This window comes from Nymphaea colorata, chromosome 13 (genome assembly GCF_008831285.2).
Source record: "Nymphaea colorata isolate Beijing-Zhang1983 chromosome 13, ASM883128v2, whole genome shotgun sequence".
NCBI classification, from domain to species: Eukaryota; Viridiplantae; Streptophyta; class Magnoliopsida; order Nymphaeales; family Nymphaeaceae; genus Nymphaea; species Nymphaea colorata.
In genome coordinates this window covers 4,687,218-4,701,422 of record NC_045150.1, presented here as the reverse complement: position 1 = coordinate 4,701,422, position 14,205 = coordinate 4,687,218, and the positions used below count along the sequence as shown (strand labels likewise).

Below are 14,205 nucleotides of genomic sequence, written 5' to 3'. Positions count from 1 at the left end.
AGCTTTGAGGCATTGAACTGTAAGCTTTTGTCTCCAAGTAAGCAGGAGGTTAACAACCACACTGCCGAAAAAAACTTTTCTGAGCTGCATCAGAACCTGGGTAGGATGCTGGACACCATTCAGCTTGAGTTTATATGATATTTATAAAAATAGTTAAAAATAAAAATGGTTAAATGAGAGAGAGAGAGAGAGATAAATTGATTGTTAGGTAAGTGCACCTAGAAAGGAAGGGAAATGTCAATGCCAGCAATGTGAACAAAGAAGCTACAAAAACGTTTATAGGTTGATGAACAGCTGTGACATCCCAAGGCACTTTTCATATCTTAGATTCCTATTTGCCGCATTATCATTCCCTAGCTTCACGGTTTGGGGTTGCCCAATTTGGGAGCTACTGGTCTTTGTGTCGTTAAAAAGATCCACACTGTCTTGGGAATGAGCTCAACAAGATATAGGCAGAGGAAGGAAGAATTCATGGTCACCCTTGACTCTCTCCCATGGCCAACTAATATTTGTCCAAATGTAGGATACTGCTTTAAACTCCCCAAGGTTGCAGGTCCCATGGTTGGCGCTAACGCCCTCCCTCGTCATCTCCACCTCCTCTTCCCACCAATATTCACAAAATTACTTGGTTTTCCTTGTTACCATACAACCACGATCATCAAGCTCAACACGTAGATCTCGAACCGTTACCTTTTTTCACCACCTTGGGTCTCTGCATCCATGAGGGGGAGCAGCACTGGCATGTGCAAACCCCCCTCCATGTCTCCCCTTCTCTCCCTTGCACGTGCCAATGCACATCTGCATGCCATCGTCATCGTCGTCGTAGTTTGGTTGGCCGCGTCTTCTTCGATGCCGAGCACCGACGCGTTGCCGGAATCAGATTCTCCGTCATTGTTGAAGCTCAAGGCCTCATTAGCCAACACCGGTTCCCTGGCCGATTGGGATGCTTCCGTGCCCCCTTGTAAAGGCAACTCGGCCATGTGGACCGGCCTCCGGTGCGTGAATGGCTCTGTGACGGTCTTGCAACTCGAAGGCTTCAGTCTGGGAGGGACCATTGATGTTGATGCGCTTGCCGGCATCCCCTTGCTATACGCTTTTAGTTTCATGAACAATAACTTGTCCGGTCCGATTCCGGACTTCCGGCAGCTAGGTGCGATTAGAGGAATTTTTCTGGCGAACAATCACTTCTCCGGCACGATACCTGCGGATTATTTTGCTGGGATGGAATGGTTGAGGAAGGTGTGGCTGTCGGGGAACAACTTCTCTGGGCAAATTCCGACGTCTCTGGCATCGAGTCCCCGGCTTCGGCAGGTGAGGCTGGACCATAACAATTTTAGTGGGGAAATACCGGATTTCAGGCAGCCTCGTTTGCTAATGGTTGATGTGTCCAACAATGACTTGGAAGGAGAGATACCAGCCGGCCTCAAAAATATGAGTGCACATTTTTTTGAAGGTCAGCCACTCAATTTTTTTGGCCATGGTTTCACATAGCACGTCAAGAAAAAGGGCATGAATGTCGTTAAGATTGCTTGCATCTTCATAATCCTCATCATATCCACCATTACAATCATCATCATCATCCTTCTGGGCTTCATAGAAACATACAGTATTATCTGTTATCCTCCAGTACATGATTTTAATGATAAGAAAGAACAATGGCAATTTCATCTTTTAGCTTTTACTGTAATACAATGGTGACACTATCTCAGGAAAAAACTAACAGCAACACACACACACCAAGCACGCATATATTGCCTACCTCAACATTTTACACTCGTCTGTCAACTTAAGCTGATTTTTTTTTCAATGTGGCTTCATGGATGAGCTCACACAGCAAAAATCTGTAGGTTTAAAAAGATTGGTTGAAACTTGAAACCAAATCAAATCAAAATTTAAGAGGCTTTTGAAATGAATAGTTAATGAGAATTGGAAGGATTAAAAATTTTAATTTTTTAAGGAACACCAATATGTAAATAAAAAAATTTATCCTCAAGTACCAATATAAAAATAAGCATTTTTTATTGATTTGTCCTGGTAATGGCCCACACAGTACCCACACCAACCTCCACCCTTGTCGGTATTTCTTTAACAAAAAAATTGCCATTAACCAGGTTCCTTCCTACTACATAGGATTTTTAACAAGCTTTCTGTCGTCATGTTCTGGGTATGCAGGAAACAAGGCCTTATGTGGACCACCATTACAAACAGAATGCCCTCTACATCCCGCAAAGCAAACAACCATTAGTTCAGTTTCTGCAAGTGCTACTTTTGCAATTGTCATAGCGGCGTTAGTGGCAGCCATTGGAGCTGGGATCGTGCTGCGCGGCTGGTGCACATCACGCTTATGCTCCAAGAAGGTGTCATCCAGTGAACAAGCAGTGAGCAGCATGGGTGGAGCTGCACCGGCACCAGAAGGCGCCGGTGGCGCCAAGAAGAACAGATCCAGGGAGGGTGATTCTCATGGCCTTATCTTTGTTAGAAGTGACAGAAAACCATTTGATCTGCAGGATCTGCTTGGAGCATCCGCTGAAGTACTGGGCAGTGGGAATTTTGGCTCTTCATACAAGGCTGTGCTGCTTGATGGTTGTGCAACGGTGGTGAAGAGATACAAAGAGATGAACAACTTGGGAAGGGAAGAGTTCCAAGAGCACATGAGGGCACTTGGGAGACTAAGGCATCCGAACGTACTACCTTTGCTGGCTTTTTACTACAGAAGGGAAGAGAAGCTGCTTGTCTATGACTGCGTTGAAAATGGGAGCTTGGCTTATTTTCTTCATGGTAAGGTCCTTCGATGCAACGTCGCCCGCTACATTGCCACAAGAGAGTACAATGAACGAACAGGCAAAGTGTTGCACATAGTAGTGCAGGTCATGGCTGTCAAAAGGACAGCCATGGTCTGATTGGTCTCATGGTTGATGTCTTTCCGAGTTCTATAGCAACCCATGAAAAAATAGCTCATTGTGCATTAGAAACAAAATAAAATACAGGATATGGTTTTAGAGTATGACAGTAGATCTGAGATGCTTCTTTGGAATATATGGCACACAGGAGCACATGCATTATCGTGTAAGCATGTTGCACCAAGTAGATGTAGCTAGAGATGCAAATGTGAAAGTAAGTTCTAGATAAGTCATGACTAAGCCTGTCTATTTTGATGTAGCATAGTTAACCTTGGTAGGGTCAGCTAAAAGTTATTCGTGGATTCAACTAGCTCAAAAGATCTGACACGTAAGGCTCGTTTGACAATGGCAATGTTATAGTCTCATCAATCAGTCTCAAAAAATTGGGGCAGATTCATTAAACATTGTGTTGGATTGTTCCATGAATTTGCTCTAGTTTTCAAAGTGGATTAAATGGGATAGTATCAGTTTGTTATGGTTGCCAAACGGTAACATATGTACCTACCTACACTTGAATCTTTGCTCCATTGGACTCCAATGTATATTTACAAACAACTTAATGGTAAGCCCTAGATCCAACTAAAGTCCTCCTTAGGAACAGAATCTAATTAAGCATGCAATCATGAATCTAAATTATTAATATCCTTACATGTGCTTGTCACAAAGAATGCAATGATGTTGTATGCAACTTGCATTCGAATCAATAAAGAGGCCTGAATCTTGTTATATATTTCTAACCATTTGCTCTACTACCTTACAGGCAAGCACACATCAACTTTCACAGCACTCAGTTGGCCGACGCGTTTGAAGATAATCAAGGGTGTGGCGAGAGGCCTAGCCTACCTTTATACCGAGCTACCCAACATAATCCTTCCTCATGGCCACTTGAAGTCCTCCAATGTACTCCTGGATGACGACTATGAGCCCCTTCTCACTGACTATGGCCTTGCACCAGTCATCAACACCAGGCATGCGGCGCAGCTGATGTTGTCCTACAAAGCCCCAGAGTGTGCCTCAAAGGGCCATGCTACAAACAAGTCAGATGTGTGGAGCTTTGGTGTATTGGTATTGGAGATACTCACAGGCAAGATTCCCTCCTCCTATTTGAGACAAGGGACAGGCACAGACCTGCCTGGCTGGGTCAGATCGATGCTAAGGGAAGAGCAGGGAGGAGTGTTCGATGAAGAGATGGGGAGTACTGAAGGTGCAGAAGGTGAGATGATGAAATTGCTACAAATAGGGTTGGCTTGTTGTGAGGAGGAGTTAGAGTATAGACTGGAAATAAGGGAAGCACTGAGAAAGATTGAAAGTGTGAAGGAAAAGGAGGACGGGATTATAGGCACATCCTATGGCAGATAATTAATGGGGAGGGGCTCAATGTACTCAAGGAGGGAGGACAAAGCCATGTGTATAGAAAATCAAGTGTGGAAAGGGAGCATAAGGTTGGGGGAAGATCTAATGCTTCTTCTGTGTGCAAACGGCCAAAAATCTGGGACCAATTCTGGACGGGGTGCTGGAGGGATATGCATATTGAGACCAAGGATGGAACTCTACTCTTTATCTTTTGTTGGTTTTGGATTAAAATTCTATGTTATGTAGGAAAAGTTCATAGATCTGCTACCGTAGTGCTTGAAATATGCTTGTCAATCACTTACAAATGGAGACTTGTTTGAAAAGAGGAAAGACAAACACATAGATTGAGTCCTTCATAATTTCTACGTATAGCACGTCTGCCGCCTGTTTATGATGCTTGTTTGCTGTGCGATTGAGTGAACCGCCACATCATGATGTAAACTTGTTCCGAGGATCTAGTGTTATCCTTTCTCGACCTATAAGTACTCTGTACAGTGTACACCTGGTTAAGTTTGTTGGCTGAAGGGCTTCAAGTGGAAGGAGGTCTACAGTTGTCCCGAGTTCAATTTCCCGAGTGCACAACCTTTTACAGAAAATTTGGACTGGAAGAAGAAGAGTGCTTTGCCTTTAAGCATCGGAAAAAGACTTGGTGAACCTGGACCTCCATGGTTGGAAAATTCAACCATCATAAAAATACTTGGTGGGTTCCATCGTCATTCGAAAGAAAATGAAATCTGCCCAGCTAGCAAATGTGATCAACAGTATTAGCACATGATCTTCTTCCATAACTATTATTAATGTAAATAAATGCAACTCTTGATGAATAAAAGATCCAGGAGGTCGCCAGTTTCACTAGATCGATCCTTGAGGGGTCGTTTGACAATAGTGACAATCAAATGAAAGAAAAAAACTAGGGGCATTCTCTGTGGTGACAGTTGGAGGCTAGTTTTCGATAGCAACTTCAGCGATAGGCTTTTTTCTTTTTTAGATTGTTGTTTCATTGTACTTAATTCGAAAGTACCTTGTTGTGCATGCCCGTGGCTCTTTTGCCCATTATACAACTACTTGCTCGATGAGGCAAAGCTTCAACCATAGTCACTAACAACTAACAGCCTGTTTAGATGGAGGGAGAGAAAGAGAAAGGAATGGAAAAAAAGGTTTTTCCGAAAAGGGGAGCTACATTGTAGCTGGTGTCGGCAATTTATCAGAAAAGTAATTTATCTAAGTGTTCGATTTTGCAAAATCAAAACTGATATTGGTTTATCACGACGAGTACATAAGGTTTATAAAGATATAAAATATCATAAACCCAAAGTTTCCATAAAAAATTCTACCCCAAAAATCATATTTTTCATGATAAATAATGGTACTAGCATCCATCCTTAGCAAAGGCACAATAATAAACGCATCTATGATGTCATTTTTTGCAGAAAAGAAAAAAAAATAAATCAGATACTTCATAAATCTGAGTAGCCGTAAAATTGTCCTTGTTTAATCACCACAAAATTAACCGATATATATAAAATTAAAAGTAATGGTTCAAACGCCTATTCATAGCAAAGGCACAATAAGAAACACGTCTATCACGATCTTAGTTTTGCAAGAAAAAAATATTCACGAACTTTATACATCTCAGTAAGCATATCAAATATGTGTTTAATTATCATAAGAATTAACCGCTCCTGTAAGACCAAAATTTTGGTGGTAGAAAAATCACCATCTGTTATTTTACTTTTGGTATTTATTTTGCTAAGTTTTTATTTCATTTTGTCATGTAATTTAGTTTTCGAAGAAATATTCAGCTTTGATTTCAAGTGAATTTTAGCATAGAGTTGAGTAGCTTGGACGTTAGTTTATTTTACCTAGGAATTCTATGATTCAATATTGAGTTTAAACGTTTTCTTCACCATATTAGCTAGATTATTAAACACCAATTTGTTGTAATCTGAAAGTTGCCTAGAGTCACAAAAATCAACGAAAGTGAGGGGATTCACCGATGACCGATGGCCAAAAGCGTTGGTAAAAATAGGAAGCCGTTCCGACAAACTTTTAGCAACGTCTGTACAGGTCATCGGTGAACAGAATGTCGGATTTCACCGACACGCCTTGCTGCGCGCGCTGGTGTATACACGATTTCTGACACTTCTTAGATGTTGGTAAAATTAACTTGTACCGATGGTCATTTTTACACGCGCGTTATGAATCCTTCTTCTTTTTTTTTATGGTGAATGTCATTTTGCTTTTGTGAGTTTTCTCTTTTCTAATTTAATAAGTGCAACAGCTGGTGGCCGTATCATATATTTATTAGATTAGAAGTGCATAGACTAATTATTTAAGATGCTCCTATGATCAACTATAGCTTGAACATAGTTGTAATTAGAAGTCAAATAGTGGCTGACATCCTTCATTGAAGAGGTTGGCAGCCATTATTGGCAGTTCTGAGTTAGGATATTCGGTTCGTCGGGGGTAGTTTAGGCATAGATAAATTAGCTAGTTCCTTTTTCTTACACCCCATTAGGACAAAGGGCATGTACCGTGTTTCAAGATGTTGCTCTTGCCATGCTTTAACTTGTGTGTAGGTGACCCCTCGTTTGCAGCATAAAGAGTTGGGCTTTCGAAAATATAATTGATGATTAGTCACCTATCAGTTCTAATCAATTCTATTGGACCAACCTTCTCAAAGGCTAGAAGAAAAAAGAAAAGGAAATGAAAGAAAAGACCCAACCACCTAACACTGGGCGACTGGGCGAGTCTTGAATGCAAGATAGTAACATGAAAGGGGCTGCTGCCATGCAGCCTCTTTCTGCAATCAAATCTGAAAAAAAAAAGAGAGAGAAAAGGAAGATACAGAGAGAGACTCGCGTGTTATACCTTTTAGAGTTTCTTTTAAAATGAGTTATTAAATGAACTTTGTATTTTCAATATTTTTGATTCAATCTTTCACATAACTTCTTTGTGTGCTTTTATCTGTATATGTCATTTTCATGTTTTGTTAAATTGGATGTTTGTCTTGGACTGTATGGTGAAAAGTTTTGGTCTTAAAAATCAGGAGTCTTTTTTTTCACACTTTTGGGCATAGTTTTAATAAAAAAAAATGTAATAACAATATGGTATCAAAGATATGCTTGCATATATATGTAAAATCAGTCACAGTCTCACTAACACCATGTATACAGATAAGATTTGAATCATATCATATATCCAAATAAATAGTTGAATCGTATCAGTCACAGTCACAGTCACAGTTTCTAGCAGTACGATAGCTCCACATTCATATATCCAAATAAATAGTTGAATCATAGGATGAATTCTTTACCAATTTGCCTTCTTTCTTAATAATATGCTGTATGGGCTCCACATCTAAGTCAGTAAAACAGTCATGTGAGAGATGCGTTTGGGCTTTGGCCAAATCTTTGGATGTCATCCTAAGGATCCTAGATGGTTCCATTGATCAACTTATTGTGTGTGTGTATGTATGTGTGTCTATATATATATATATATATATATATATATATATATATATATATATATATAGAGAGAGAGAGAGAGAGAGAGAGAGAGAAATTTATGATCAAATAATTTCAATTAATAAAAAATTATTCAAGAAAGAGAGAAAAATGTAATGTAGAGAGAGGGATTTGTGTGGGTTGCGTGTAGAAAAACAAAGTGGTGGGTGTTTTCCTTTCATTTGTATAGCTAACATGATATTAGACAATTCATTTACTTTCATTTCCTCTCTATACAAATAACCCTTTATCATATCTTTCTCTCATTTGATTTCCTTGCCCCTTTTTTTTTCCTTCTTCCTCTTCATACATCTCCCCCTTTTTTTCTTTCATTTCCCTTCATCCAAATATAATAAAGATTTTGTTAGTTTTTAAGCTTAGTTTCATATTCTACTTGGAATTATTTGACTACAACCTAAATAAAATAGAGGCAATTTAGCTTAATTTCACTTAAATTCCTTTAGCTTAGAATCGATTCAATGAATTATTTGAGTAATTTACCATAGAATGTTTATTTATATTACCATTTATTTATGAATGTATTGCCTAATTTAGGCTTTGTGAGTGCTTTGTCAATTGGCTTTGTAAGCGAGTGCTTGGACTCTAAAAGGACTTCTTCAAGGAAACTTCAATCCATTCGCTGATTCTCTCTGCCGTTCCCCAAACTTCTTTCCCACCTGCCCTCTTAGTAAGTTAGATATATAGAATATTTCATAGTGGTGACCCATTCAGGAGCATGTTAGAAATAAAATAGCTAGTTTAAGTTTAATTAAAACTTTAGGATATTTAGTGACATTAACAAGTGTCAACTCCAGGAACTCAAAGTAGTCCTTCTACACTAGAGGATTGAAAGGAAGGATGGAGGTTTTGACTTTCAGAGGGCAGTAAGAATACTAATAAGTTTAGATGTCATATTGTACTTACCACTTCACAATTAATGCATCATAGTTTAGACTTTATTTAGATTCACAACAATTTACATAATGTTTAGGAAGTAGTTATAGTGATCGCCACTTGCAAGCACTGGCAGAGCCAGAAAAATTGGTTGGAGCGGCACTTGTTTAAAAATACTCATATCTGGTGGAGCACTTATATGTATATAAGGACAAATATTTAAAGACGTTTATTTAAAAATAAAAAAATTTTAAGAGATCGATGTGGACAACTACCAACACCAGTCACCATGTGATTCTACCACTGGTTGCAAGTCACTTGTGCCAAAGTCTATTGATTTGACGTTCTCATGGGACAATCCGCTTTCTTCCACCTCCAAGCGGCACGGTGTGGCATGGGAATTAATTTGTTTGCCCAATGAGGAAAGGGGTTTAAAGGGTGCTGCTATGGTTTTGAAAAGGTGGCATGCTTTGTTGTTGGGTGATGGGGGCAAATCAAGTAAGCTTATGTTAATACCAACCCCCTCATGACCTTAGGTTGGTAATAGCTTTTACTTATACATCACATTTATTCAATGCATGGTTGCAATTGCTGCGGTTTGTCCAATGTATCACGGCTGTGCAAAAACTGCTTGTTTAAAGTTTTTAAATTTTAACATAGATCAAAATATTATTTTTTTAAATTTTTATATAAAATAAGTAAAAATTTACATATAATTTAAAAAAAAAAAGTCGAGGTGAGGCCCGCTCCTTTTAAGTCTGCCATAAATGGACCACAAAAAAGAATGTATTATTTAAAGAGGAGCCGTACTCTTTTTTATTTTTAACCTGTATGCTGATGTGATTGACGTGACTGCTACTGCCAAGGCGTTTTGGCATGTCGTATTTATTGGTAGATTCACTCACCATTTTTGTTTCTCGTACGACTTGCCATCCATTTCTTTGCATGTTTTAATGTATTCTTTTTTCATATATCTCTCTCTCTCTCTCTCTCTCTCTCTCTCTCTCTCTCTCTATATATATATATATATATATATATATATATATATATATATATATATATATATATATATATATATATATATTAGCTTGTAGGGGGCCACTATGATTTAATTTTTTTTACTTTAATGATTTAATTTTTTTTTACTTTAATCTTTGCTTTCCTTTTTCAAACCAGAGGTAATTATTAATTTATTTACGTTAGCTAATTTTTTGCTAGTTAGGTAATTAAGAATTAATATTCGCTATTTACTGTTTTGTCCTTAGTTAATGATACTTTAACGAGTTAGTTGGTCCCGCTGAAAGAAGTGGCCACCTACTTTTGGCTTTGGGTAGGTACCACTAGGGATTGGGTAAAATTTTTGCTCTTTGTCTCTCTTTGTAGTTTTAGAAAAATTTTGAATTCGAAGTAATAATATCTTTATTTTCTGCTGTTTTCCATAATATTATTGCTTTGAAATTAAAATTAACTTAATTGATGTTATACTAGTATTAGATCATAGTGCAGATATAATAGCATAGTTAAGGCTTTGTTGGTGCAGTCATCCCTTTAGAGAGGCATTTGGGTAATTATATTTCTTTTTCTTCTTCTTGATTATTTAATTGCACATATATTATATTAGCATTGAACTACTTCATTTTCATGCATGAATTATATTTTCTTTGTGTCCAATTGATGCCTTCTTAGATTAGAATAGAATAATTGTTATTCTTACCTTTTTATTCTTCTATTTTAGCTAGTTAAAAACCACAATTACATTATTTTCCTTTTCAGTAAATTTTAATTTTTTATTCGTATTTTTTAGCGTGGATTTAGGTTAGTGATAGTGCGTCTTTTAGTATTGTTAGATATAGTACATGAATTAAGTTCTTGATAACATTCTTGAATATTAAAAAGTAGCAGAATTTTCAGCCACCTTCCAATATCATTCAATGTGGATTTCTTGACAGTTTTAACTTTAAAATTTTCATAGAAGCTTTACCAAAATTCAGTTTAGATTAGTTCTTTTTCTTAGTGTTACTGTTGATTTGTTTTATCAATTGTGGTGTATTAACTTATTAGATCTATGCTTTAAGTGTGTTCAAGCATTGTTTGCAGATCTAAGGAATATTTCAAAAGACAGAAGTATCCACGCTTGGATCTTGAAGGAGAGCTGAGACCTTACATGACATGACGATCTTCATTTTTATATGTATGTTTGCAGTTGATTTTTGTATATTGTAGATACTTTATTTTTGTGTTATAAAGTGAATTATTTGGACGTATATATTAGCATTTGTTTGATTAGTAGGGGCGTTAAGCACATCTGTTTTTTCGGACATACACATATTCGGATTCGAATTCAGATTAAAATACTAACAAAGAAAGGTCATATCCGAATTTGAAACCAAAATCTGATATCAATTCGTTTTTTATATTCATCTCTGAATCTGAAACCACATTTTAAACCAAATCTAGCCAATTTGCAAAATGTAAGACATTGGATATATGATATTTATTTATATGATAGGAACCAAAGTCTGATCACATATTTATGTATGTTCTTAATGGCATTTCTTAAATCCGAAGCGGATCTGATTTCATAATTGACTATTAGATTTTTTTTTTCCATACATAATTTTTTTAAGAACAGTTCAATCAGATGTTTGATCAAAATCAACTATATTGACATCCATATTTGTTAATGTTTTAGGTAGATGCCCTCCGTTAGTGAACATCTTAAACAACCTTTAAAGGTCACCTATATATAAATAAATAAAGTTAAATAAATAAAGTTAGGGAGATAGCGGCTTGAAAATCTTAGGAACCACCATAATTGCAGTTGCAATCGTCCAGAGAAATGGTCGGTCTCCAACCTCGATGCCAGCGCTTGCCAGTGACCTGACGGGCCCGTGTCTTCTTCATTTCCCTCCTTAAGTCATGCCCTTCCTTCCTCCTTCGTTAACCAAGTTCCACCTTTTCTACTTTCCCCCTCTTCCCTGCTTCTAATCTCTTCCATAGCTTCTCTTACTCCTTTCTTGGGGAACAGCTGGTCCATCGGCAAGGTTAGAGCTATAAATTTTTTTGAATTATAATTTTAAAACTTTGATAGGGACCAAAATATATATATATTTTTTATTTTTATATAAGCTAAATACTTTGTTTTTGCAGAGGGTTGAGGAGGGTTGAGTTTTTTTTTTTTTTTTTTTACAGTTTTTAGCAAAGATATTATTTTTTTTGTTATTGTTGCATATTGTATTAGATATTTAATTTGTTTTGTCAATTATGATGTTTTCATATCATTTTTTAGTTAGTTATTTTCTAATATTATATTTTTATGGTTTATGGTATTTAAAATAGTTTTTAGCTGGTATAAAAAATATATCTACAAAATTCCATAAATTAAATTAAATCTTTTTCTTTTCTTTTTTTTTATCCAAACATACTTTTCTAACGAGTAATCCTCCCTTCCTTTCTATTCCCTTCATTAATCTCCCTTCATTCAAATCTTTTCCTTTGTATTCACCTCAAACTGTGTCGCAGGGGCAAAGTTATAGTTTCAAAATTTAATAGAAGTTGAAATAGAAATTTTTAAATTATATATATATATATATATATATATATATATATATATTAATTTTTTTTAGATTTACATATAAATTGTTAAAGTTTTTTAGGATCTTATGGAGGGCCAAGGCCCATGCTGCCCCCTTCACTCTGCCCGTGACCTCAACATAGTGAGGGAACAGCAAATATTGAGTTAATAGTTGATGCATTAAAGTGGAGTTTGGAGGAGCCAAATGTCGTTACAAGTTCAAAAGTCCAAGTTATAGTTGGCAAACTTGTTGGGCTAACTCTCGAGTCAGCTTGGTTTGCCAACAAATCTGGCCACGAGTCAAGATTTGGCCCAATTTGCCCCTAACTCGGCTGGACTCAACCTGACTCGGCTCTAACTCGCTAATTCAATTGCACTGATTTACATTATGGTTATTTAAATACTTGATGAAGCCAACAAAATCGACTGTGAGTCTAATTACACTTCTGCCAACTACAATCCCAAGCATGACGTGCATAAATGATGAACATTAAAACCTTCGGTTACCTAATTATTAGCCATCGAGTGATCCACATCCAATGCCGGCCAAATTATTACTGTTACTTGGGATTTAAGTTGGACGGCAACCCATATGGGATTCGATCGGGACGTTGATGTCGATGCATAAAAACTTTAATTGTGCCAATAAAAGCGATCCTGTGCCAGGAGACGCGTGGGTTGCGAAAGGTTGTCAAATGAGAACCTTATACACTTTTCCATTTATTGTTTTTGCCAAGCGTTATGATTACTTTATATTATAATTTTTTTTTCCTAGGGAGGTATAGACTTCATGTGGAAAATTACCAATACAGTCCCCACAAAATTCACTTGTTTATATATTAGTGCTCCTAAGTATTTGCTTGTCCATATACACCAGGGTGCTGTTAAGGGGTTAAAGTTGTTTTCATGAGAACAGAGCGAAGGGTAGTAAACGGTTGGTTTCCATTTTAAATTGTCAACTCATCAATTTTTTGTGCTGTAAAAAAAAAATATTGATAAGTAAATTGAAACATAACAGCAACAGAAAAAACTTGGTATTCTCTAAAGATAGAAAAAAGTGGTGAACACTTTTAGGTCTTTTTATTAAGTGGTAGAATGGGATGTATCAACTTTTTATGAGTGGACAAAAAGATCCTTCTTACTTTAGAATCCCATTCAAGTGAAGACCTACCAACTAAGACTAGGACTGTTATTAGGATAGATTAACTTGTCCACTTTTCAAAGTACCCCTCCTTGTATAAGTTGGTTTTCGGTAGGGGGGTGGGCAAATTTGGGATTCCTCCTCCTCCTCCTTCTTCTTCTTCTTTTTTTAATCAAATGACTCACATTAAGTAGTTAGCTTCATAACTAAATTTGAAATTTAGTCTATCCAACGGATCCGGTATATAAATATCTTAACAAGGTGTAAAATTCAGATTCAGATTTGGTACTAAAATAAAGTTCAAATTTGATTCCGACCACACAAAGATCCAATTAAGTTGAATCTGACCCACTTCATAAACATAAAATTACAAATTTATTTACAATTTAAGATTTCGATCCTTCATTGGGCAGGCTTGGTTGGGCCATAACCGTTTCAATACGAGGCAGATTCCTCTATGAAAACAATAGCGGAGGTCGAGCCAAGCTGGGTCAGGTTGAGCTTGGCTCGAGTCTCAAAACTCATGGCTCGAGCTCCAGTTGGGCTCCAGGTCACTCACTAGAGCACCGCTTGGCTATGTTTTTACTTCTTACCACAATCATACTTAAGTTTAACTGAGAACCTACTTGAGTTTGACTCATTTATTTAAGCAAGTCGCGAACTACACTCGTTTAATAAATGAGTTGAGTACGAGTCGAGTTTAGCCAAGCGAGTTCGAGTAAACTCGTACTGGCTCTATTCATTGAACACCAATATGTATAATCTGCAGATTAAGAAATAATATGCAAAATCAAGATCCAGATCCACCAATTTTTAAAGCAAAATTTACAGTTAATC

At 36.9% G+C, this 14,205-nt stretch overlaps 1 protein-coding gene across 1 annotated transcript; it reads left to right on the top strand.

Moving 5' to 3' along the window:
- The first annotated feature begins 308 nt into the window (after positions 1–308).
- On the top strand, positions 309–5,065 carry LOC116266609 (pollen receptor-like kinase 4). The gene is made up of 3 exons (XM_031647883.2): positions 309–1,453; positions 2,173–2,778; positions 3,661–5,065. Exons 1-3 carry the CDS (start codon positions 721–723, stop codon positions 4,257–4,259), a joined length of 1,938 nt encoding a protein of 645 aa, XP_031503743.1. The 5' UTR covers positions 309–720; the 3' UTR covers positions 4,260–5,065.
- The last annotated feature ends 9,140 nt before the right edge of the window (positions 5,066–14,205 follow it).

Excerpts from the sequence above, each read along its gene's own strand:
- LOC116266609 (XM_031647883.2), top strand. The coding sequence starts at position 721 with ATGAGGGGGAGCAGCACTGGCATGTGCAAACCCCCCTCCATGTCTCCC. Across the intron at positions 1,454-2,172 it reads GAGTGCACATTTTTTTGAAG|GAAACAAGGCCTTATGTGGA; the intron begins GTCAGCCACTCA and ends CTGGGTATGCAG. Across the intron at positions 2,779-3,660 it reads CTTGGCTTATTTTCTTCATG|GCAAGCACACATCAACTTTC; the intron begins GTAAGGTCCTTC and ends ACTACCTTACAG.